Genomic DNA, 23527 nt, shown 5'->3' on the forward strand with positions numbered 1-23527 from the left:
TTTTACCCCTACAAGGAAAACTCACCACTGAGGGGTGGGGGCACAGTAGTTACCAACAAAGTCAAAAGACTTGACTTCCAACGGGCTTGAGAAATAGCCAACTTCTACTAATTTTGAAGAAACATCTGGCAGTTTGTAACAGACATGTTTAAATTGGAAGTTAATTCCGTCCAGTAAACTTTAGTTGAATTTGGCTTAATGGCTTGCTCATAAATTCCCCATGTTTAGCTCTCTAGTATTGAAGCCTTGTCTTAGCTCCTTTTTGGATCTCTCGATTTCCTCAATGAGAGAAAGCACATCTTTCTCTTTAAAGTTTGCAGCAACCTCCTCCCAAGCCCAATACACTCTGATAAAAAATAGGATCTCAAGACTCTCATGTCACTTTAGAAGAATAGCATATGGTCATTAACCGTCTGCTAGCCCAAGCAGAAAACAACTGGGGCCTTTGGGGGGGGGGGGGAGGGTACCCAGAACCACAGCCATTTGGCCCATTTCTTCCCAAAATCAGGAATCGACTGCTAATGAGAGAAGGGAGCATCAGCTAGGTCAAGTGTATTCACACAGCCACACATTCTGGCTGTCTTCCATTCTCCAGTCCTGCTTTGTGTATTAAAGAGCCACTCAGCCTTGCTGCCACTCTTAAGCATTTTACACGTTGTTTTGTTAAGGACATTTCCTTAAATGAAAATGGACAGACTAAAGATAGAGTCCAGTATTTGCCAGCCTTTCCCATCTGCAATGAACTAATTGAATGAAATCATTACAGAAGAGGGAGTTCTCTCCTTACTTACAATGTTTCTATTATTAGGAAAACCAAATCAGAACTATATGTACCAAGAATAGGAATCCAACACCGTTCGTTTGGTGTGTGTTGTGCACTTAGTCACTAGGAAGGATTTTGATGTTTGTAAGGAAGATACTAGGCTGTTTCCAAACAGCAGGTTCTGTGAAAGGGCATATTCTGCCAAGTGGTTTGGTAAACTTCTCTCTATACCTTTGCCCTCACTGGGATGCACATCAGATGTCTTCTGAGAACCTGTAAATACCACTCTAACTTAATCCGGCAGTTGTCAATCAGATTTGAGCACAGAATACCTTTCGAGGCAGATCTATGAACACCAGTGAAATAGCATCTAAGAAACTTTAGGTGGGAAATGGTGTTTTAATTTAAAACTAAACACAAAATACCAAACTGGAACAAAGGAAAAAATCAGGAGACAACCTGGTAACAAGAGGCATATTTTATTAAGGTTTCCCAATAATTGGAAACATTGTTTCTATTTAAAATGCAAGTTACAATTCAAATGATACCATGAGTAATTGGGATACACATTGAGTATTTTCAGAGACCAGCTTCCATATCTTGATCACTAAATGGAAAGATTCTTCAGAAGAACAGTCCCTTACCCTACATACAGAAGGAGAAGAAAACAATTAAAGATGCCATGATGATATCTATCAAATAACTGGAAAACATTTTAAGTCAATTTAGTGTACATTATTGACATGTAAAAAAAACACAAATGAATCTGTAGTGAACACTTCCAAAAGGAAGACATTCCGTCTAGGAGAATGATAAAACTTGTGTTGCATAATATATGCTTGAACTAGTATGCTACAAGGAAAGAAACACTTCACGAAGCCCAATTTCTAATGATATCATAACTCATGAAAGGAAATTACTTATTTGAATGTCTACTTTCCTATCTCCACTATTTAAAAAGGGCATTCCTTAACTGCCTGGCCTAAGTTTGAAGAGATGTGATTCCTGTGTCATTTCAGAGATTTTATTTCTACCTAGCCAGCTCCAGTAACCAAATGATGATCAAGTACAGGTAAAGCAAAGCAGGACAGATGCAAATATGAAACAAATGTGAGAACATTACATTTCTCTGCTCTACCACATACCATAAAACATACGTTTTTCGTATTGTAGAAATGCCCTGAGTATTTGTTTTAAAGAGGTGGTTATAATAATGGGGAAAAAAAAGTTACAGTATTTTACAAATACAAAACTATTTTGAAGTAGTAGAGTGGAATGAGTTATACACTGGGTTTGAATAAACAGGATGCTATTAATAAGGACTTAAGGGTGAAAGTGAATACTGGGAAGGTCTTCAAAGTTTACAACCAGATGCTCCCTTCCTTCAAAACTTGGATATTCCAACCTGAATTCTGAGACCTTTGAGAATAAGGTCCACCTAGAATGGGCTCTCCAATGTATGTGCTTTCTGGATCTCACCTACCCTCTCACTACAGAAAGTAGGACCTTTTTGAGGGTTGTGTCCTAAGACTTAGGAACCCTGAAGTCCGACACAGTCACGGTATTATTTTGCTGTGAAGTGTAATAAAACAAAAAGCTTTACCAGAGAGTAACTTATTTGAAAACTATACAGCTACTGTGAAATATGAATGTAGGTTAAAGGTAATTCAACTAAATGACCATAATCAAACACACAGGTCTTACCAAGTTCTGAATTTCTGCCTCTGCAAAATTACAAATTCTAATCAAATCCTGTGTATGTATATAAAGAATGTTTACAGAGTTCCTTTCAAATAGACAAATCTAGGAATGCTAAATTTGGGAAGATTGACTTCTCTCATTTCCCTTAAGAAGAAAAACTGACAGTGACTCTAAATACTGTGTCTATTTTAAGACCATGATTGGTGCACTTGTGAAAACAAAGGGACTAAAAGGAAAGCTGGGTTAAAAGGAAAGAGGATTAAGGGAGTTGAATAATAGTGTTCTTCAAATTCCACGACTTGCTATTCTTTTGCATTTGCCAAGGAGATTAGATACCTAAAGCTAAAGACTGCTTTTTGATGTACAAGGTTTTGGTGGTTTCTAGTTTCCTAATAACCCCTAGGGACCAATTCTGACGGCCACGTGTTTAATGTGGAATCTCGCCATTGAGGAGTCTTTCCTACCAACCACTCAATGACCACTGTTTTTACTGTAGGGGAGGGAAGAGAGGGGAGAGGTAGGAAGCACAATAAAACAAGCATGTACAGATGAACACAACAGCACTACTACTCTAAGTGCCAAACATTAACGAAACCCAAATGATAAGGCTGAAAACTAAAAAATTAGACAAAAATTAAATGGAGGATTCTTTTTTGTTTGTTTGTTTTAATCTTTTATAGGACAGAAACCTTAGCTCATGTCTTCTGGCTGTCATCATCTTCCACTGAACTGCACCTAAAACACAAAGAACAAGTAACAAGCAACTTTGTTTTTTAAAGAATAGGTAATAGTTTTGAAGGCATAAGATGAACTGTCTCTAGTGAAAGTTAACTTACTTAAATAATTATATAAAACGAAGCCATGAAAAATCACCAGAAGCATCAAAATGTTAACTATTTTGAGTGAAAATAACTACAAAAGACTCGAATATGCAGCATATGATCACCAAAATAAAGTAAATCATGGTGGGAAAATCACTACCCATTTCGTTAAGGTAGAAAAGCTGCACCTGTGAAGCCTTTTGTAAAAGGCTTCCCTCTACCTGAAGATGGAAACCAGCTTGTATTTACTTTAGTAAAGTCTAAACCATGAAGAGACGGGGTGTAGATTCAAAGTTGGCTTATTATATCATCTATCACCTTCCTGGCTGTAGTTCATTTCATGTCTTTAAATGGAGCAAAACCCACCAGAAGAATGCTGCTATTCTGATTTTCCATTCTTGAATGCACCAAAACGTGCATCTTGTTGTAATTAGGTGCCTGGGTGAATAAAAAAATCCCATTTACAATTTAAAAATATTATTTAAACCCCAAAAATCTGATTATTTTCCACATTGCTCAGGAAGACAAGCATTAATTTTACCACCCAAACAGAAAAGATTCATATGCATTTCTGAAAAAGCTCCCCTACCATGTTTAAAAATACGAATTCCTTTGTGTTGCAAAACCAAGCTGATTTACATGATTTTGTCTTAAATTGTGGCTAAATGTTTATCTACACATGCTGTCAGAAATAACCTTGTTAAGAAGGTGAAGCTGGTGTCTCAGCAAATCAGACCCCTTGGAGAAGGCGTTGAATGGCCTGTGCCCCGTTTTCCTTTTTTCTCTTTCCGCACCATCAGAAGGAAAAGTGAGAAAATAGCAGAAACATTAGTTAAATCCTGAATTATACCCCATAACCTACAGGAATTATCTCACTACACTGAAAGCTGACAATATTTGCAGGATTCTTTTGATGAAATAATTAGGATCCTGATTATTAATAAAATGATAAACTTGTGGCTAGGCTTTACATCTTTAACAAATAATTCTTTTAAAGACTTAAAGGAAGAAATGAAAGGTTGCTTTTAACTAGTTATGGTTTACCTGACTTACCAGCACTGAAGACAAAAACTTTTAAAAATGGCTACAAATGCCTTGTTCACAAAAGACTTTATTATCTAGTGATGCATACTGAGAACATACAGAAATCTGCATGGTCCACTTCACATGCAGTAGAACAATCTTCACTTTACAATAAGTGAGTGTCAACTGTTTTATGCAATAGACAACACTTTAAAGTCACATTCTTAAAGAAAAGTTTCATTTACAAAAGAAATAAAAGGTAAAGAAGCAATTACCGCTTTTAAAAAGCAGCTGCTTTGTTCAAGAGTGGAAGGTTTATGCCTGTATTGAAAGACAACATGATCACAAATAATGAAAACAATGAACAAATGAAAAAACACTTTTACCATAAAGCAGTACACTTTCAAAATGACATACAAATAGTTAAAAATTTCATTATGTTGTCTAACTTTTAAATATGAGGACTCAGAATTAGGCCTCAACATTTGTAATTAGTAAATGAAAACTACGCATTGTTTCTATGTCACTACGAACTGTATTTAACAAAATGTATATAAAGTCTATAGCAAGTTGATTTTAAAAAATTAAAGTTAATAAGAAACAGTACACTGAAGGCGCTCTATCCATCAAGCGCACACTCTTCCAATTTTAAATGTGATGAACAGAACAGAAATTGTAACTATGCCACAGTCGCGATGCCAAAAAAGAAAACGAGATCAGTTAGCACACATGCAGGGAATTCCGCCACAAAGCTAATATCCCTCATTTGTCAACTGTTCCAATAAAATAACGTCTTAAAACGCCAGTGATGTTGATGGTTTAGCTTACCTTCAGTGTACTGAATGTTGTACACAACCTGCTTTAAAAGAGGAGGCCGTCCCTGCAGGCAGGCTCAAGAAGGAACAGACCCCCTTCGGCACTGACTACGCCAAGGGCATGCCGCTGTGGCCTGCACACACACACCTAGGAAAATGTGAATATAAACAGCATTTATGCTGGCCATTTTATCTGAAGACCAATATGAAGCCAAGTTTGCTAAAAATAAATCAACCACCCAACATTACTACTCCTTTTATAACAGATGCTTTTGTCTTTTATGTGAACTGCAACCATATACATTTGCACTGTAATTCTGTGCAGTCTTGGCAATTAAAACAGTTCTACAGTGAAATTTCACATAAGACACAAAACAGATTAACTAACATTTCTAAAAGAAATATCACCCTTGGTGTTAATTCAAATATATCATGCTTCCTCAAATTTGCTGGAGAAATATTTATAAGTTTATATACATTAATAAACTGCTGTGAAATTTCTTCAGTCTTTGTATTTAATTACTCAAACCCTTGGAGCTTCTTCATCTCGTTTAAATTTTTTCCTGGATGAAGGCATGCTGTAGGGCCTGATTGATGCTAATTCGTTTAGCTGGGTCCAACATCAGGATCTGGTCCAACAAGTCCTTTAGCTGGTGTACTTTTTTACGTTGGTCTTCAGGAAGTCGCTGGCACCCAATCAAGTCAGCCAACAGGTCCTTGGTTGGATTAATGGTGCTCATGACAGTAACCTTCTCCTAAAAATAATTTTTAAAATGTGTATGTCTAAATGAGTTACTAAGCATATGTAACTTAAATCAGACTGCTTCATCAAGACTTCTAACATAGATTATCATCTACTCATTGAAAACTTTGACACAGCTTCCTCTAGTCTACATCTTTTAAAGTACTTTTTTTTTTTTTTTTTTAACGTTTTTATTTATTTTTGAGACAGAGAGAGACAGAGCATGAATGGGGGAGGGTCAGAGAGAGGGAGACACAGAATCTGAAACAGGCTCCGAGCTCTGAGCTGTCAGCACAGGGGCCCGATGCGGGGCTCGAACTCACAGACCGCGAGATCGTGACCTGAGCCGAAGTCGGCGCTCAACCAACTGAGCCACCCAGGCGCCCCTAGTCTACATCTTTTTAAGAAGCAACCAAAAAACTTCAATGGGGGAAAAAAAAAAATCAACCCCAAGTTAGCAATGACAGTTTTTAAAAAACACTGTAATTTAATTTTGTAAAAAGAGAGAAAATGTCAAAAGAAAGAAGTCTGTGAAAACCCTAAAACAGTTTAATAATAATTAACAGTAAACACTTGAGTTTGAACTGTACTTTCCCTATCCTGAAGTGGTAACAAACAGACACGGAAGCAAGTCCATACCAAAAAGTATTTGTGGTTAAGTGCTCCGATGAAGTTAGGAACAGCCGATATAATGGGGCAAACAAAAACAAAGAAGTCCTTACTTTAACCTGGAGGTTTTAGAAGGGCTCATGTAGAATGTGTATTTCCCTTGAGGCCTGAAGTTGGACAAATTATTTTTAGGGGATGAGGAAGTACAGGAGGCAGATAAGGTCAGGACAGTCTGTGAACAAAGGCACAGAGGTGTGACACAGCAGGCCCTTTGGCTAACTGCCAAGTGTGGCATGGTGGGGTTTACAGAGTACTGCGAGGGGGTGGGAACTGCTGAAGATGGCAGAGTTCATCAGAGAGGAACCCAAAGAAGGGTTTTAAGCAGGGAGAATAACATGATCAGATTTGTTTTCAAAAAGATCACTCTGGCAAGCAGCACAAAAGCTGGATGGGAGGCCAGAATCCAAAGAACAGAGGAAGAGGGCCATTTAAATATGACCTATAATAAAAATAGACTCATTATACTAAACATTTTTAAATTCCTTCATCTTTTTCATAACCTGATTGTGTTTTATTCAGGAATTGGCCAACAGCAAAAGGAATTATTTTTAGTGTTTTAAATATTCATTGCTCCTAGTACCACCCAGCATTGTTTGTTCACAGTAAAAAAATCATTTAATGTAGCACAGCTAAAAGAGACTTACCCTCTCTGTTACTTTATCAACTTCTATATACATGAAGTTGAGGTTTTGATCAAAATGCTGGTCTTTGAATACACCTTTCCGAATCATCTGGCAATAAAGCAAAACAAAACTTGGGTTTTGAACTATTATGAAACAGTCTGGCCTACTAACAATTTAATACGAAACAAGTCACAAATAATATTAATTTAGTCTCTCTAGGTTTGTCTCCTTGTTTAGGAATCTTAGAGTCCTTGCTCTGGAGAGTTTAACCCCTTTGAAAGAGCAAATAGAAATGCTGTGCCTGAAACTACTTAATATCATGAAATTCAATTTTCCCAGGCAGTGACTTAAACCAATTATAATATCACATTGTGCTTTCATTATTCAAAATTGAGGATCAAACAAAGACAAAATAATTTATGCTTAGAAAGTAAAAGTATCACACATTTGGACCCTTTTCTCTTGGCAGTTTAAGAAACCCAATGACATTTCACAAATTATGTTCCAATGGTCCAAAGAGGATATAGGTGAGACCTCATTAAAACAAATACCAACATGGCTAATTTTTGTGTAACTTCTTCTAACCAAGCCCAACATAATAGAATTTGGACAGTACCTGAAAAATACAATGGCTTCTGACCCATACGTGGAAAAATCTGTAATCTCTCAGAAAATTTAGCAAATAAGCTGAAATCATCAAAGTCTAACATATGGCCCTCAGGTTTATAAATGCCTCAAGTTTCTGCTTCATTTCTGAAATAATTGTTGTAGCTGAAGCATTAAGGGTGAATTTTAGGTTATAAAGATGTCAAATTCAAGGGAGTTTTCTTTGTAACTTCCTTTCCCAAAGAACTTCTAATCTGAATAAACTGAAGGCCATCAAGTTCCTTTTCCAGTAGTCCCCCATCATTCTGACAACTGAGCCCTTCTTCACATCTGAACTAACCTGACCTGCATCTTTTTTCATTCCACCTCTCAAGCATGTTTGGTGCTGTTATCAATATACGGTGTGCTCCCAAGGCTGCTTCTCTGCCCATCATTAAAGGACAATAAACAAACAAGGGAAGAACAAAGATATGAAACAGTCATATATATACACATGTATGGTGCTGAACAAATTTATGCTCATCAATCTCTCTTCCTCAATTCCAATTCTACTCCAAACTCTAGGCCCCTACCCTCCTGCTTAAAAGAATAAAGAAAAGCAAAGAGAGACATTAGAGGGAAGAGGAAAATGGACTTATCTTGACAGCTCTTGGTTGATTAGAACCACTAACTTAAATAGCAGAAATGAAAAAGAACTAAGGAATCACAGTAGCCATATACCTGCCTTTCTGAAATTGTTTTATAGACACTACTGAGGACTAAGTGTCAGCAATCTACTGGTCTACAATAAACTACTGCTAAGACCTCAAAAAACAAAAAGCAGCTCACACTAATGTCCTACCTTATTGGGCATCTTTCCTTTGAGATCCATGGCAAGCTTCAACATATGGTTATTGGTTTTGCCAGGAAACAAAATTTTTCCGGTGTAGAGTTCATATAAGGTACAACCCACAGACCACATGTCTATACCATAGTCATAGCTTTTCCCTATAACTGGAAACAAAATGGGAGTGTTAATACATGATGATAAAAACAATCAACTACAATTTATTTTCATTAATGAGGGATTAATTTAGCTCGGCCTCCATAACTGCAATCTTAATACCTCACTTTGGCATTAGCTTTATGTTTTTTCCCCCACTAATTCTTAGTAGACTCTTAAACTTAAAAACCTTAAAAAATGAGAAAATGCAGAAGGGACTGAAGGGGGGTGTGGAAGAAAGTGTGTATTTCTTTTTTCATTTCACCTTTGGTGGAGGTGCTAACCAGCCTCAACCAAGGCAACAGGAAGAGAAAAAAACAAAGGTTCCATATAATCCATAAATTTGATAATCAGACCTTGAGTAATCAAGAGCAGTCTTCTAAAGCCGAGGATTTTCCAGAACTGTTTTGCTACTCTTGCCAGACATGATCAAGACTCCTGTCACAACTACCACCATTCCACCTGAGGAGGATGAACTTGCTACGGTTCCCTTCCTCATGAATGACCTCGAGCAGCTGCTGAAGTGCGATGGAAAACAGTACTTAGACATTAAATATGCTGTTTCCACTGCATATGATGGCCCAGGTCAAAGAACAGCTGAAGAGACTTACTGATTTCAGGAGCACGATAAAATCTACTGACAAGATAAGGTGTTATGTCATTATCCGCAACATGTGAAGCCGACCCAAAATCGCAGAGCTTTAAAATAGTTTTTGATTCATTAACCTGCAAAACATTTTATCATGAAAGTTTAATTCATGCCAGAAAGAATTAAGACAAATAATCAGATAAAAAACAATGGGTTTTGAGAAGTTATTTCCAATACTGAAAACAAAGTTACCCATTTAAAAATTCCTTTTCTAATTATCTTAGAACTCAATTTCCTAATTATAGAAAATTAAGAGCTATCAAGTATTTGATTATAATTAGTTAAAAGAACTTTTTTCAGTGAGGAAATATGGAATAATACCAAGTATTATTAATACCTATGCTACTTTGAAAAGGGAGGGGTAATAAAAAATCTCATTGAAGCAAATCATCTTCTAAAAATCCCCAGAATACCTGAATAAAGTCAAGTTACTAATTTAAAGGAACATGAACACGTTTATTAAGAAGGGATCACATTTAGATTCTAACTTTCAATTGACTGAGGTTAACTTTCAGTTGCCAGAAAATTATGATAGCAATGAAAGCAGAGGACGATTCAGATTAAATCTGGACAAAATCAGAGTAAAAACATTCTTCACCGGAAGCTGCTAGACCATCCCAAATTTAGCAATCACTTCAAGTCTAAAAAATACTAAATCCCTTAAATATAAAAAAGGTATTAGTCAAGAAAATGTTAAATATATTTGGCACAATATTTGATAAATATGAACTCTATATTAGTCATTTGTTTCTTTTTTCCTTTGTAAATACTTCAACATACACAGTAACAGTGACATCTGCTGAGAAAGGCTGGAGCTGCTCCCATGGCTGCTGCCACTCATGAGTCAGAAGCATGTTCAGGATTAACAAGTGAAGATAATTCATATTCCAGAGTCCCTTCCCCCCTTCAAAAGAGACACACACAAATTCCGAGTTGGGACTTGAACTTGGCCTATAGTTCCCACCCCAAAGAAACATAACACTTTAACATAAACACTTTCTACTGGGATATCCAAGTCTGGTCAGTGTTACAGATTGGCCCATTACAGTTGATATCCACAGAATTAAGCTAATAATGGAAATGATTATTTTTAACTGCCATATCCGTAACCATTCTCTTCATCTGGGGTCTCAGGAAGATAGGGATCTTCAAATGGAAAAGTACTTGTGAAGCTTTTTAAAAAGTATAAACTGCATTCAGCTACTTAATTAACGAAGCAGTTTAAAACCCAGAGAAACCTCAGGACAATTTTAAAATTACAATCTACCAGTTCCACTGACAGGAGTTACACTCTTGGGCTGGCTAACATGCCTTAAATGATAGCAGGGGAGCCACACTTATGTGCATTTCAGTTTGGCTACACAATTTCTATCCTCTCACAAGGAATGTGGTACTCCTACCACACTGATGGTTGAAATCCTGGGCTAGAAGTTTTGGATTTTCATTCACAAGCAGCTCCCTGTGATCTCTGAGGTCTATTTCCTCCTTTCTTGGGAAGGAGAGACAACATTCAGTGTCTGAAGTCCATGTGAAAACCTTATGAGAGTAGCATTAACTCAAAGAAAATGAAGTTTTAAAAATAAGAGCAAAGGTCTTATTCTTTAACTTCTATGGTGGTTAAACAGATTTTCAATGCATAGTTACCTTTAGGTTTTATAGATCTTACACATTCTTTGATATAATGTTATATTTCACAATTTAAAGAAAATTGAGGTAAAAACTAACTATGAAGTTGACTAGGCAAGTCTACAATTCATTGATTTCACTGTAATTACTCAGCTCTTCTAACCCCAAATTATACTGGATACGCAATACATTGTAAAGTCAGACAAAACATGCTAAGATGGAATGTCTCATTATTTATGTGCTCGTCTGGAAGAAAATATTTTAAGATATTAAAAAAGTAAAAGAAGAATCTGAACTAACAGCTAAGTTACTGACAAGGGATCCTTAAACTTTAATGGGATCGTAATCTTTTAAAAGTGTAGAACATGTTACTAGCAGACAAGTTAGGAATTCCTCAAGTTGTGAACATACCCGCAACTCTGAACATCTCAGAACAGGGGTGAAGAAATGGGACCAGGGAGGGAAGAGGTATGTGTGCATTCATCACTCCCCTATCAGGATATATTACTTTTAAATTTCAAAAACATGTACTCTGTGAAAGCTGCATATTATACCAGAAGTCCTTAGGAGATAAAGACTGAAAGGGACACCTTTCAATGTAATCACAACTGAGTTACTGTGTTTGGACCCCCTCCTGGGCACCTACAGACAAACCGTAGATTTAAGAGATAATTCTCCTTAAGTGTCTCTAACCCTGTCAGACCACAGAGAACAAAGAGTTGTGAACATTCCTAATTTCAAACAACACATATGCATCTTTTATTTCTTTTTCTTTTTAGATACCAGAAGAAACCCACCATTACTCCATTAAAGCACTCCTGAGATTTATGTGTACTCTAAATCCATCAATAAAAGGAAAAAATTGGGGACAATAGCCTATTTCCTTTCTTTACACTTTACTATGAAATTTCATGGACCAACTTCCATAAAAGTAAACCCTGGTTAAGTCCTTTGTAATGGGTAATTAATATACTGAGTTGTTCTTCTAAGACATCGTTTCTGGAATAATACAGTGGTAATCACATCATTGGTAAGAAACTATACGGATGTACAAGGCAACCTGACTGATGGACTTACCAGGATATTGTCTGGCTTGATATCTGCATGTAGGATATTGCATCTTTTAAGGAGTTTTAATGCCAAGAACAGCTGCTGACTATAGGACCTCACGGCTTTAATATGAAGACCAACATCTTTACCATATTTTTTTAACACCTCTCGTAAATTCATACTTTTAGGAGAGAAAAGCAACAACACAAAATTAGGGGTTAAAATGCAAAATGGAAATAAAAAAGGCAAAATCATGTCCAAGCATAAAGTAAAATCAAATCTGCAATCTGGATTATAATGAAAGTACCTGTTCAAGAACCTCCTCAGATGTTTAATAAATTATTCTACATTGAAATGAGAGCACATGAATCTGTGTGTATATAACACAACTTTCCAGTAAAACTCAATTTTCAAAAATAGAAGGGAAGACATACAATGGTAAAATTCCTATTGATTTCAGAATGGTTTACATCTGAAAGCCCAAAACTAAAGCCATACTTTTGACAATCAAAATTGTATTTTCCTACTCCACTATTTCCATTTCTTTTTATCATGGTGTAAAAGTATTGAACTTTCGGAGAAACTCTGTTGCGCTGATGGCTACAGGAGATTAGAGTTTGGCACACGGTATGCAGTCAATTCGTGTTTATACATTAACTATTGTCAAGAAACTAGTTCTTAACCAAAAGTAAAAGACAAACCCAGAGCTAACTGGAAAAATAAAACACACAGAAGATTTGTCATCACATTTATCTAAATGTTTAGTAATGTACAGATTTGACAGCTTACCTTAGAGGCTCAAATACGAGACAGAGATGCTGCTTGTGATAAAAGTGTCTGAAGAGTCGCAAACAATGAAATTTGTCATCAGGATCCGCATCATTAAGTTTTTTCAAGAATTCTAGTTCTTTTAAGCCAGTTTTTTGCCTGAAAAGTAAAAAAAAAAAAAAAAAAAAAATCAAAACTGAACACAATACAGATAAAAAAAAAAATCAAACAATATTTAACTAGTTCCAGTCTGATGTATTACAGATGATAAACAGTTTGGAATTTTTTTTAAATACTAATAAATCTATTGAGGACTGACAAGTCTGTATATCATTAATGCAATAATTTATACTGAGCCAAATATTGTTCTCACGTAGTTAATTTCCACAATTAACAGAAAGAAACACTAAGAAACAAACCCACATTTCTTGAAGGAATTCAATCTTGCACATATTTTATCTCAAAAACATCTTGATGTAAATGTTATTTTAACAAAAACAGAACCACCCTGTACAAGTTCTGGTGTAAGAGTCTAATAATGGATGTCTTACCAAGTATTAAATATTTGGTTTTCCTCTAAAATTCTAGTTATAATTTAATGGACTATTACTCGACAATCAAAAAGAATGAAATCTTGCCATCTGCAACAACATGGATGGAATGAGAGTGCATTATGCTAAGCAAAATTAGCCAGAGAAAGACAAATATCATGATTTCACTCATATGTAGAATTTAAAATACACAACCGATAAAACATAAGGAAAGGGAAGCAAAAATAATGGGGGTGCCTGGGTGGCTCAGTCGGTTAAGCGGCCGACTTCAGCTCAGGTCATGATCTCGCGGTCCGTGAGTTCGAGCCCCGCATCGGGCTCTGTGCTGACAGCTCAGAGCCTGGAGCCTGTTTCAGATTCTGTGTCTCCCTCTCTCTGACCCTCCCCCATTCATGCTCTGTCTCTGTCTCAAAAATAAACGTTAAAAAAAATAATGTAAAAATAGGGAGGGGGGCAAAACTTAGATCTAAATATAGAGAACAAACTGAGGGTTGCTGGAAGGGTTGTGGGTGGGGGGAGGGGCTAAATGGGTGATGGGCATTAAGGAGGACAGACACCTGTTGGGATAGCACTGGGTGTTGTATGTAGGGGATGAAATCACTAGATTTGACTCCTGAAATCATTATTGCACTATATGCTAACTAACTTGGATGTAAATTAAAAAATAAAAATAATGGCAAGTTGACTTTAACATCAACTCAGTGTGTGGTTATGGATTGTGCTTATTAGAACATATGGGTATGGCAATTACCTCTATTGTATAAAAGAAAAAGGGCATCAGATTCAATACCATCATTCTGTCATTTTAGAACTGCAATACTTTTATAGACTGTTATACTTTTTAAAAATCTTCATGTGTCAATACCTGTGTTTTTAGGTTTCATTACATATGTCTTCCGAACTTACATGAGCTCATTGTTTCTGATGATTTTTACAGCCACTTCTTGGTTTGCTCTTGCATTATCTCTGGCTCGTACAACGTTACTGAATACACCCTGGCCAGTGTAGCCATACACATTGTAACGCTTATCTAGGACTTCACCTATGTTCACGCCTAGAAAAGTAAATTAAGAAATGGGAATTTTGAAAACAATAAATACGTAAGAAAACTCTGAGATACACATAATAACAAGAAACACAGTGCAGTCACTTAAAAAAATGTGCCAAATCTCTACTGTGTGTTTGGTGCCCTAGGCACCAGGGAGAATCAAAGCCAAGCCTCCATCATTTGTCACTCTTTCATAATGTGGTTCAAGCTGCATGCCCACTTCCTATCCACTGCTGAGGATTTCAACATTGAGTAGGGAAGAAATGTGCTCACTGAAGTGTTTCCAACTGTAGTCCTGCAGGACAAATACTGCATGACTGGCATCCCAAGCTCCTTGTATGTCGTTTTTCTTGGTTTTCAGATCAAGACGAGCAAGTGACGTTCCCCCTTCCTCCTGGAGGCTTATCTCATGGCTGAAAACAACTTTGAATAGATTTAAGTTGCACATCAAGTTTTTACCTCACGTCTATTCATGAAGCTCGTGGGCTGCTTACTAGATTACAACATGGGTTCATGCAGCTATCCAATGTGCCATACTTTGTAAGTGCTGGCACTGTGATGGGACTCTCAGAGTTCTCCAATGTGTGACTGCATCAAGCAACAGAATTCTATAAAATATTGCAATGAACTCTAAAATTAATCAGAACCGTGAACTTACGGTAATAGCCTTCTGCATCTGTCCAGTTATCCCTGAGGTTGGGATTCTCTTTGAAATCTTTCCCAATACCAGCAGCCCGAAGACGAGCACTCTGAAATGAAGGAGGCAACAAGAGAGCCATTTACCTACTAATCAGGCAGACATTTAAACCACTTCCTTTAAAACAAAAACGGGGAAAACAAGCTATAATTCAATAAAAACATCTTATGCCAAATTAAGTAAACTCTTACCATCACCTGGAAACATGAGTCTCTTATACCACAATAACGCTCAGGAAAAAAGTTAAAGTATCTTCAAGAAATGTTAGGAATATGACTAGGGCATTATAAATGAAAAAGACTCAAAACCAGGTCTGGTTTTTGACAGCTATTAATAGACAAAGGGGGACAAAAATTACAGATGGGCACTCAGTTAACAATAGGTATCCAACACTCTCTTCTACCAATTCCACATTTCTTATACTGCCTTGTCCACTTGCCACCCCTTGGCTCCTCTTCCCACATATGCATGAAAGGTCACTGGCTGTACTAACAGTTTGTGTGGGAAATTAAGAATATTACAAACCACTCTCCATGATACCCAGAAGGCCCCTGTCACCCAAGCAAATGATGGGCACTGATACTTTCACTGGCTCAATCATTTCATCATTCCTTAACCTAGCATTATTTAGTATTTCTGTTTAAAATACAGACGTAGACACATGAGCCCATGATCAAGGTCTTCCGGGTCCTGGACACAGACTGCTTAATCCTACTCCATTTTTAATTTCCCCTTTTTATGTTTATCCCCCTACTTCCTCTTCTTGCCAAAGCCTCCTTATTTCTCATATTCTCCTGAATTTATAATGAAAAATCCCATACTTTTGAGTATGTTTTTAAGACTTTTTCAAGAAAAGAAAACTGGAAACATGGCTAAAAAGCCAAAATTTCTTAATCCCCTGCCTTAGAATAACACTCAGAACTCTTTAATGACTTTATTAGGACCCAAATCCTAACTTTTCAATCACCAATAATATTGAAGCCCAAAGTGGACTCTGCTCTAATACCAGCTTGGAAATTATTGGTACCATCTTGTCTCAGCTAACTATGCCCTACACACACACACACACACACACACACACACACACACACACACACTTTTAAATCCAAGAAAATGTTGCTTGAGAAAAATAACTACACATTTAAGTCATTTGGTGTTTAACTTTTCCGAACCTCCCAAACTGTTCTGCTATACTTGTTTTTAAAATATTGACCTAATTTCAGACTTCGAGAAATGTTGCAACATTAGTACAGAGAGTTTCCAGATAACCTTCAATCAGACTGTCCAAATGTTAGCATATATTTGCTTTATCTATTACTCTCTCTATATATACACAACGCTTATACATTTCATTTAAAGTTACGTAAGTAAAATTACTTACATCAAAATAGGCAGCAAACATATCATCAGATTCGGTAAACATATCAGGTGCCAACAGCTTCTTCTGAGATGAACCTAAATGGAAATGAACAGTAATATTTGAAAAATGAAGGGATACAAATTAAAACACAAATCAGTCATCAATGTAAAATCACTAACAATTCAGTTTCTTTCCTCTTGCACGAGTTTTTCATTAATACCCGCCCAAAAGTTACTTTAACACTTAACATATATAAGGCCATCCATTCTTTACTAAAAAGATTCATTTCAGAAAGTTGAAACACCTAATTATCAGTACTTTCTCCAATGTTAGTTAAATTAATATGCTAATAGGTAAATAATGATTATGTATTAAAATCAAAGTTCCTCTTCAAAAAATTCTATTTCTAGGAGTGCCTGGGTGGCACAGTCACTTAAGCTTCCAACTTCAGTTCAGGTTATGACCTCGCGGTTTCTGAGTTCTAGCTCTGTATTGGTACCTGTCAGCTGGCTTCAGATCCTTGGTCTCACTCTCTCTCTGCCCCTCCCCTGCTTGTACTTTCCCCTCTCCCAAAAATAAACTTTAAAAAAAAAAATAAATAAATTCTAGGGGCAGCTGGGTAGCTCAGTCAGTTGAGCAATCAACTCTTGATTTCAGCTCAGGTCACAATCTCACAGTTTCAAGCATTTGAGTCTTGCTCTGCGCTGCTGGTGTGGAGCCTGCTTGGAATTATCTGTCTCACCAATGTTACCCCCCCTCACTCAGGCGCATGCTCTCTCTCTCAGAAAAAAACAAAAAAACAAAAAAACCCAACAAGAACCCCCACAAAAACAAGCCCTGATAAACAAGAACTCAGACATTACTTGGGAGAGGCAAAACTGTGTAAGCCTTACAGCATAAAATTTGGAAACACAGCACAACCATACTCTTTAGACCCAGCAACTCCACTTCTACAAAATCATCTCAAAGACAGAGTGGTACACATTAAAAAAATGACAATGCACAATCGCATTATAATTAATGGTCCAATGAATACTCAACAACTGGAGACAACCCAAACATCTACCATTAGAAGACAATGAATAAACTTTGGCACATTCATTACGCTGGAATAGTACACAGCTATAAAAAGGAATGAAGATTTTTTTTCACATGGAGGAGTGTATATATCTTTGTGTGTTCTTGTATACATAGGATACAGATACACACACATATGAAGGACCATTTTAATAATAAAACAGAAAATTCCTAAAAATCACAAGCAAAAGAAAAAAAATAAACCTAAATCTATTAAATGAGTGGTACACCCACACAAAGAAGTATTTCAAGTGATTTTACACTTTGGAATGTATCCCAAGGATAAAAACAATATTGATCATACTGATAAGTATGTAAATAAAAGCTTCAAAATAACTCAAATAATGTTATTAGGAGTCAAGTTTTTCACTAAAATAGAAATATAAAATCAAAGAACTTAATAAAAACCTTATATAAGTACGAATTTGAATTGGCACTTTTTTAGTACGAACCCCCCCCTTCCAAAAAGGTATGTATGTCCTAGCTTTGTCCACTGAAAAGTCCCATGAATCACGGGCACCCCTACGTGCCCTGTGACCTCTGAATGGAATTTCCTATTATATGGCACCAGCGTTCCTTAGATCAACAGCTGTTTCTGTTCTGGGACAAGATACCCATAAGGTGAGCCTGTGAAATCTCACACTGTGGTAAAACTAATTTTGCAAACTACAGTGAAGCAAATCTGGCCCCTTATTTTCATATGGTCCATTTTTATGTTTTCAAAGATTTTGGGGAAAAACATGAGAATATTTTGTGACGTTTGAAAATTATTGAAAATTTAAATTTTGGTGTCCACACAGGTTTTTTTGGGAGGAACACAGCTGCTTCTGCTCTACAACAGCCGAGTTCAGTAGTTGGAACAGAGAAAAAAAGTCTAAATTATGAAAACCTAAAATATTCTCTATCTGACCTTTTACAGTTTGCCAACCCCTGTCCTAGAAAGAATAATATTAATAAGTATATATTACCAATCAATCCTGTAGGGTGTGGGTCAAAAAGACATTAGAAACCAACTTAAAAAGGCTCTTCCCCACCTCAGTTGGAAAGAGAATTTAAGTATATAATGATACGAAACCATGAAAACATGACAAAAACTACCAAAATTTCACTGGTTATCTCTGGAGGTTGCTAATGTACCAAACTCTATCTATGCTAAAAATTAGTCAATAAAAGAAAATAATGAAGCATTTATCCCAACTCTCCTGTACAAACTGTTTCACGGTAACCAAAGAATGGAAACCTTTTCTTTTATGGAATTACAGGTAGTAATTCAAAAGGAATTATAATTTAAGAATCACCACTTTGGAGTGTGTCCACACCCCCCCCACCCCTGCCCCTCATGAAAGAATGGATCTGAGTAATGATCACCAATGGCTACTGAAACTGCTAGGTGAACAGCTGAAGGTAAACTTCATATTGGACAGCTATAGATCTTCCTATCTGAACACACAATCTCAAGGTCAATAAAAACAGGACAAACACACACCACACGCCACCTGATGTAATGCAAGTGCACACCACTACTTATGAAGTATTCTTGCCAAAACAGTTAACTTAAATCTGCTCAAGTCTCCAACACGTTAGTGTTCAAGAAACACTGAAGATAGAGGAAATAAGATAAATGGCCCAAGAATGTGGTAAAATCAGAGTGCAAAGAAAAGTTTATAGGACACATGGCCCCAGTATCTTCACAAGTAAATGGAAAGGGGGGAGGAGGAAAGGATGAGAATATTAAAGACTCTGAGACATTGAGAGAGATATGGGCATCTTATGTGGATTCTGATTCAAACCAGCCAACTGTAATTAGACATTAGATATTTAAAAGCGATCAATTTTTTAAGTAATGTTTTTTTAAAAAAAGTTCTTATCTAGCAGAGATACAAAATGAAATATTTATAGACAAAATGAAATCATGGCTGGGATCTGCTTTAGAATACTCTAGCAAGCAAAACAGAAGCTAATGACATTTTTTAAATATATGTATGTATGTATTTATGTATTTATTTTAAGTAAGCTCTGTGCCCAACATGGGGCTTGAACACATGACCTCGAGATCAAGGGTTGCATGCTCTACTGACTAAGCCAGCCAGGCGCCCCAAACAGAAGGTAACGAACAATGTGGGATTCCGTATACTGTTTTAGGTTATGTGAACTAATAAAAAATATTTATAAAGAACATTCACTGGGACTCATTTAATACTATATTACCATAAGATTTAACAGGGGTTAACAGGGGCAACATCTCTAATCCCTTTCACTTTTCCCCATTCCAAAACAATCTCTTTCATTATTTACAGAGCTAAAAATTCAGAGAAAAGCATGATCAAAACAAAAATCTAACTTACCATTATTCTGTTCAACTGTCATTAGATTATGCTTGGCTTTTACTGAAGCCTCAAATGTATCAACATTTTCCCGTTCATACTCTTTAACATCAGCAGCTACCCTTTCTAGAATGTCATCTGGAGAAGGTGACCGCGTACAGGTACTGCTCTGGGGGCTGCTGGGTTCAGATGGCACAGACATATTGCTATCTTCAGCAAGATATTTATATTTCTGTAACAACAAAACAACATATTATTTTCATAAAATCTGATGCATATTTGCTAAAGAGGTATTGCACTGAAAAGAGTGTTAAATAATGTTAAAAATTTTTTAAAGAGTATTGATGCCTTCACTGAATCAGATCCACAATCCCTTACATAGAATTCCAAAATCCACACAACTCTGAAAGAGATTTTCCATGTTCGGTGCACATTCATTAGGTGACAAAACCTGACATGAACAGATGTGATGCTATTTGTAGTCTTATTTTTATCTCCCCCAGTGATATGCCTCACTGCAGAAATACTACTGTGTTTGATAATGGGGTGCTGCTCCTAGAGCCCACTGATGGGGCTAAATAATATACATAGATGCACCATATTACCTTTCTAAAATTCAAATAGTTCTGAGTTCTGAAGCACATCTGGCCCCAAGGGATGGAGATAAGGGATTGTGGACCTGGGCAAGAACAAAAAAAGATTCAACCAAGTCTTTAGGGATATCAGTTTAATAACAATTTCATCAGTGCCCCAGAAAAGGTTCTCTGGAATTCCAGTTTTGCCCTACATCTTCTGATGATTCAAGTTCTTTCCTTTGCTCTGACATACCAGTACATGGTTTATGATTTGCTACATATGTGTAAGTGAGCTAGTATGACTGTCCTTTCCTTTTGTCTGATGTTCTTATAGCACCTAAACATTTTTTACTTCTTCCAGAATGCATTCTCAACTTCATTGCCCACCTTCCATTAGGGGAAAACTTTACACTTTACAGGGACTGCCGTCCACAGAGCATCTAGTGGCCATGGCTTTAAGTCAGGATGGCCGAGGCATAACTGACAATCTTCCAAGGCAGGTAACCAAATCATTAAATGACCATATAAAGACCTATGTATAACACCCTTTCCCCACCCCACTTTCTTAATCACCTAGCTCTAAACGACTCAAACTTATTTTTGAGATGTTCCATGTAAACAATCACATTTGCATTAGAAATTTACCATTTTTTTTAGACCTTAAAATAGTTCTCCGCCCCCACATAGAGAAATTCTTCCTTCTAACTGAAATTCTTCCAATTTATTCTATACTCACTTATGAGGGTTTTCTTAAAAAACAAACAAAAAAGAAGGGCGCCTGGGTGGCTCAGGTGGTTAAGCGTCTGACTCTTGATTTTGGCTCAGGTCATGATCTCAGTTTTTGAGTTTGAGCCCTATGTTGTGATTCTCTCTCTCTCTGCTCCCGCCCCCCCCCCCCCCCCCCGCTCTCTCTCTCTCAAAACAAATATGTAAACTTTAAATTTTTTTTTAAAAAAAGCAAATTTCAAATTTTATGTCTTATAAAAGGTTTTTGTCAGAATCCTCTCTATAACAAAACAAGGCAACCATTTCAATTTTATTAAGAAACTATCATCTTTTCAAATCTCACAAAGATAATTTTACACATACACTTCTTAAAGATTTACTCAATTGCTGTTACCATCACTTCTTTATAAATAAAAACTGTTTTTACTAAAAGAGTAATTATTTCAGAAGGACTGCTCAAAGTTTCACTAATATCACACACCTGAACAATTGCCTGCCTCTGTATTCTTCTCTGTTCTATTAGGGCTTCTTCATCTTCTTCCTCTACATCAAAGTCTTCAAGGCTTAAAAAAAAATTTACACATATATACACATAATTAACTTCAAAAATCCTTAGAGACTCACAAATAGTAACTGTTACATAAATTAAAAGTAAGAGCTGGAAAACGTAAGTGATCAGCTAATTGCACCAAAGTCTTAAGCCATCCTACTCTATTCTGTTTCTAAACTCTCTTAGTTGCCTGGTTTGGAAACCAAGCAAGTAATTTAACCTTCTATGTCTCATTTTTCTCCTCACTTGTTTCATGGCACCAAACTAGGGAACAAATGAAAGATCCCTAAGTTCAAAAAAGTCACTCCCGGCTCTTCCATGACCTTGGTATTGCTAAAGTCATTTCATTTACTAGCCTGTTTTAATCTTTATAGAACAAGAGGGTGAGACACATAAGCAAACTAATACCTTTTCTGGGTCACAGAAAGCTGCAGATCCTTGGAAAGCTATGGATCTTTTCCCTATCAAAAATGCACACGTAAATATCCACATACACTCTGAAGGGGAATGTGGCTCTACCCCCAGACACTGTCCTGACTGTTCCCAATTTCCTCCCAAAAAAACTCCACAATCTTTGCAATCCCTCCCAGTATAGGCTTTTCTATGATCTGCTGAATGTTCACTGCAAACAAGTAAGCAAAATGCATTCTCAAGGTTATCAGGATGTTCACTTAACCTTCATTTAACTTTCATATCACCTAAGCTCTTTCTTGACCTCAGCACTACTGACATTTTAACAATTCTTCATTATGGAAGAGGGCATTGTCCTATGCCCTGGCAGATATTGAACAGTATCTCTGGTCTCTAGCCACAAGATGACAATCAAAATACCTTTAGATATTGCCAAAATGTCCCCGGAGAAGCAGATTACCCCCAGCTAAGAACTATTGCTCTAGATTAGTCTCATTTTTTGAGATGTTCCATCTACACAACTAAATTCGCATTAAAAAAAAAATTCTCTGTTAGACAATGAAATGTTTTTGCATTTTCCACATGGTAACAGGCATATCTACCACCAGATAGCCTCAACTGCAAAGTAGGTATCATTTTACACAAAGTGAAAAGTTTAAATATTAGTATACACCCGCACACACACATCACTGCAAAACTGGTAATCAAGATTGGTAGTAGAACTATCTAATATATCTGTTGTCTCTAATAAAAATGAAGGGAAGGCTCATGATAAATTGATAGCCCAATGTTCATTCCAGCGAAAACTGAAGCCTCTAAATTCAGAAAACCATGACCTCTGCCACATAACCTATAAAATATACACAAAAGATTAACTTTTCAATTCAGGACCTAATGAATGGATTTGCTTGCTATATCCAGGTGGAAAAGTAAAGACTTCCAGGTCAAATAGCACTTGTCTAAATTGAAAAAAGGAAATTATGGGAAATTCCATTCTTACTTATCATCAGATGAAGATTCTTGTTCAACTTTCATTCCTTCAGAAAGACTTCCTTTAAATTTATCTTCTTTTACTTTGCTTCTGCTCCTACGTCTACGACCACCCCGTGATCGAGACCGCCTTCTCAAGCGTGACCTGCTCCTTCGACCTCTGTCCCTATTTGGTTGGGTTAGGGGGAAAATAAATAAATAAATAAATAAATACACATATACACACACACACACACACACACACACTTTAAAGGTCAATTAAAGGTGGGAAAGCTGTGGGTGTGTTGGGCAGGAGTATACAGGAACTTTCTGTACTTTTCCAAAGCTCAATTTTGCTGTGAACCTACAACTGTTCTAAAAATAAAATCTTTTAAAAAGGG

The 23527-nt window shown here is 36.6% G+C and overlaps 1 protein-coding gene across 15 annotated transcripts in view; it reads right to left on the bottom strand.

The window, feature by feature from the left end:
* Positions 1-1223: 1223 nt before the first annotated feature.
* PRPF4B (pre-mRNA processing factor 4B) overlaps positions 1224-23527 on the bottom strand; it is a 36533-nt gene continuing 14229 nt past the window's right edge. The window contains exons 4-17 of one of the 15 annotated variants that reach the window (XR_009262835.1): positions 23158-23313; positions 21678-21759; positions 19917-20127; positions 16516-16589; positions 15096-15186; positions 14296-14443; positions 12860-12997; positions 12098-12251; positions 9357-9471; positions 8605-8756; positions 7179-7265; positions 5137-5878; positions 4584-4629; positions 1224-4069 (exon numbers count right to left, since the gene is read on the bottom strand). Coding sequence is in view for 1 of the 15 variants with exons in the window: in XM_058733151.1 (XP_058589134.1) it covers positions 5675-5878; positions 7179-7265; positions 8605-8756; positions 9357-9471; positions 12098-12251; positions 12860-12997; positions 14296-14443; positions 15096-15186; positions 16516-16589; positions 19917-20127; positions 21678-21759; positions 23158-23313 (1612 nt within the window). In the remaining 14 variants the exon portion in view is untranslated. Of the gene's footprint in view, positions 5879-7178; positions 7266-8604; positions 8757-9356; positions 9472-10174; positions 10299-12097; positions 12252-12859; positions 12998-14295; positions 14444-15095; positions 15187-16515; positions 16590-19916; positions 20128-21677; positions 21760-23157; positions 23314-23527 lie in introns of those variants that run through there. The other 14 variants (XR_009262846.1, XR_009262843.1, XR_009262845.1 and 11 more) reach the window with 14 other exon arrangements.

The sequence above is a fragment of the Neofelis nebulosa genome, chromosome 6 (assembly GCF_028018385.1).
Source record: "Neofelis nebulosa isolate mNeoNeb1 chromosome 6, mNeoNeb1.pri, whole genome shotgun sequence".
Lineage (NCBI taxonomy): Eukaryota > Metazoa > Chordata > Mammalia > Carnivora > Felidae > Neofelis > Neofelis nebulosa.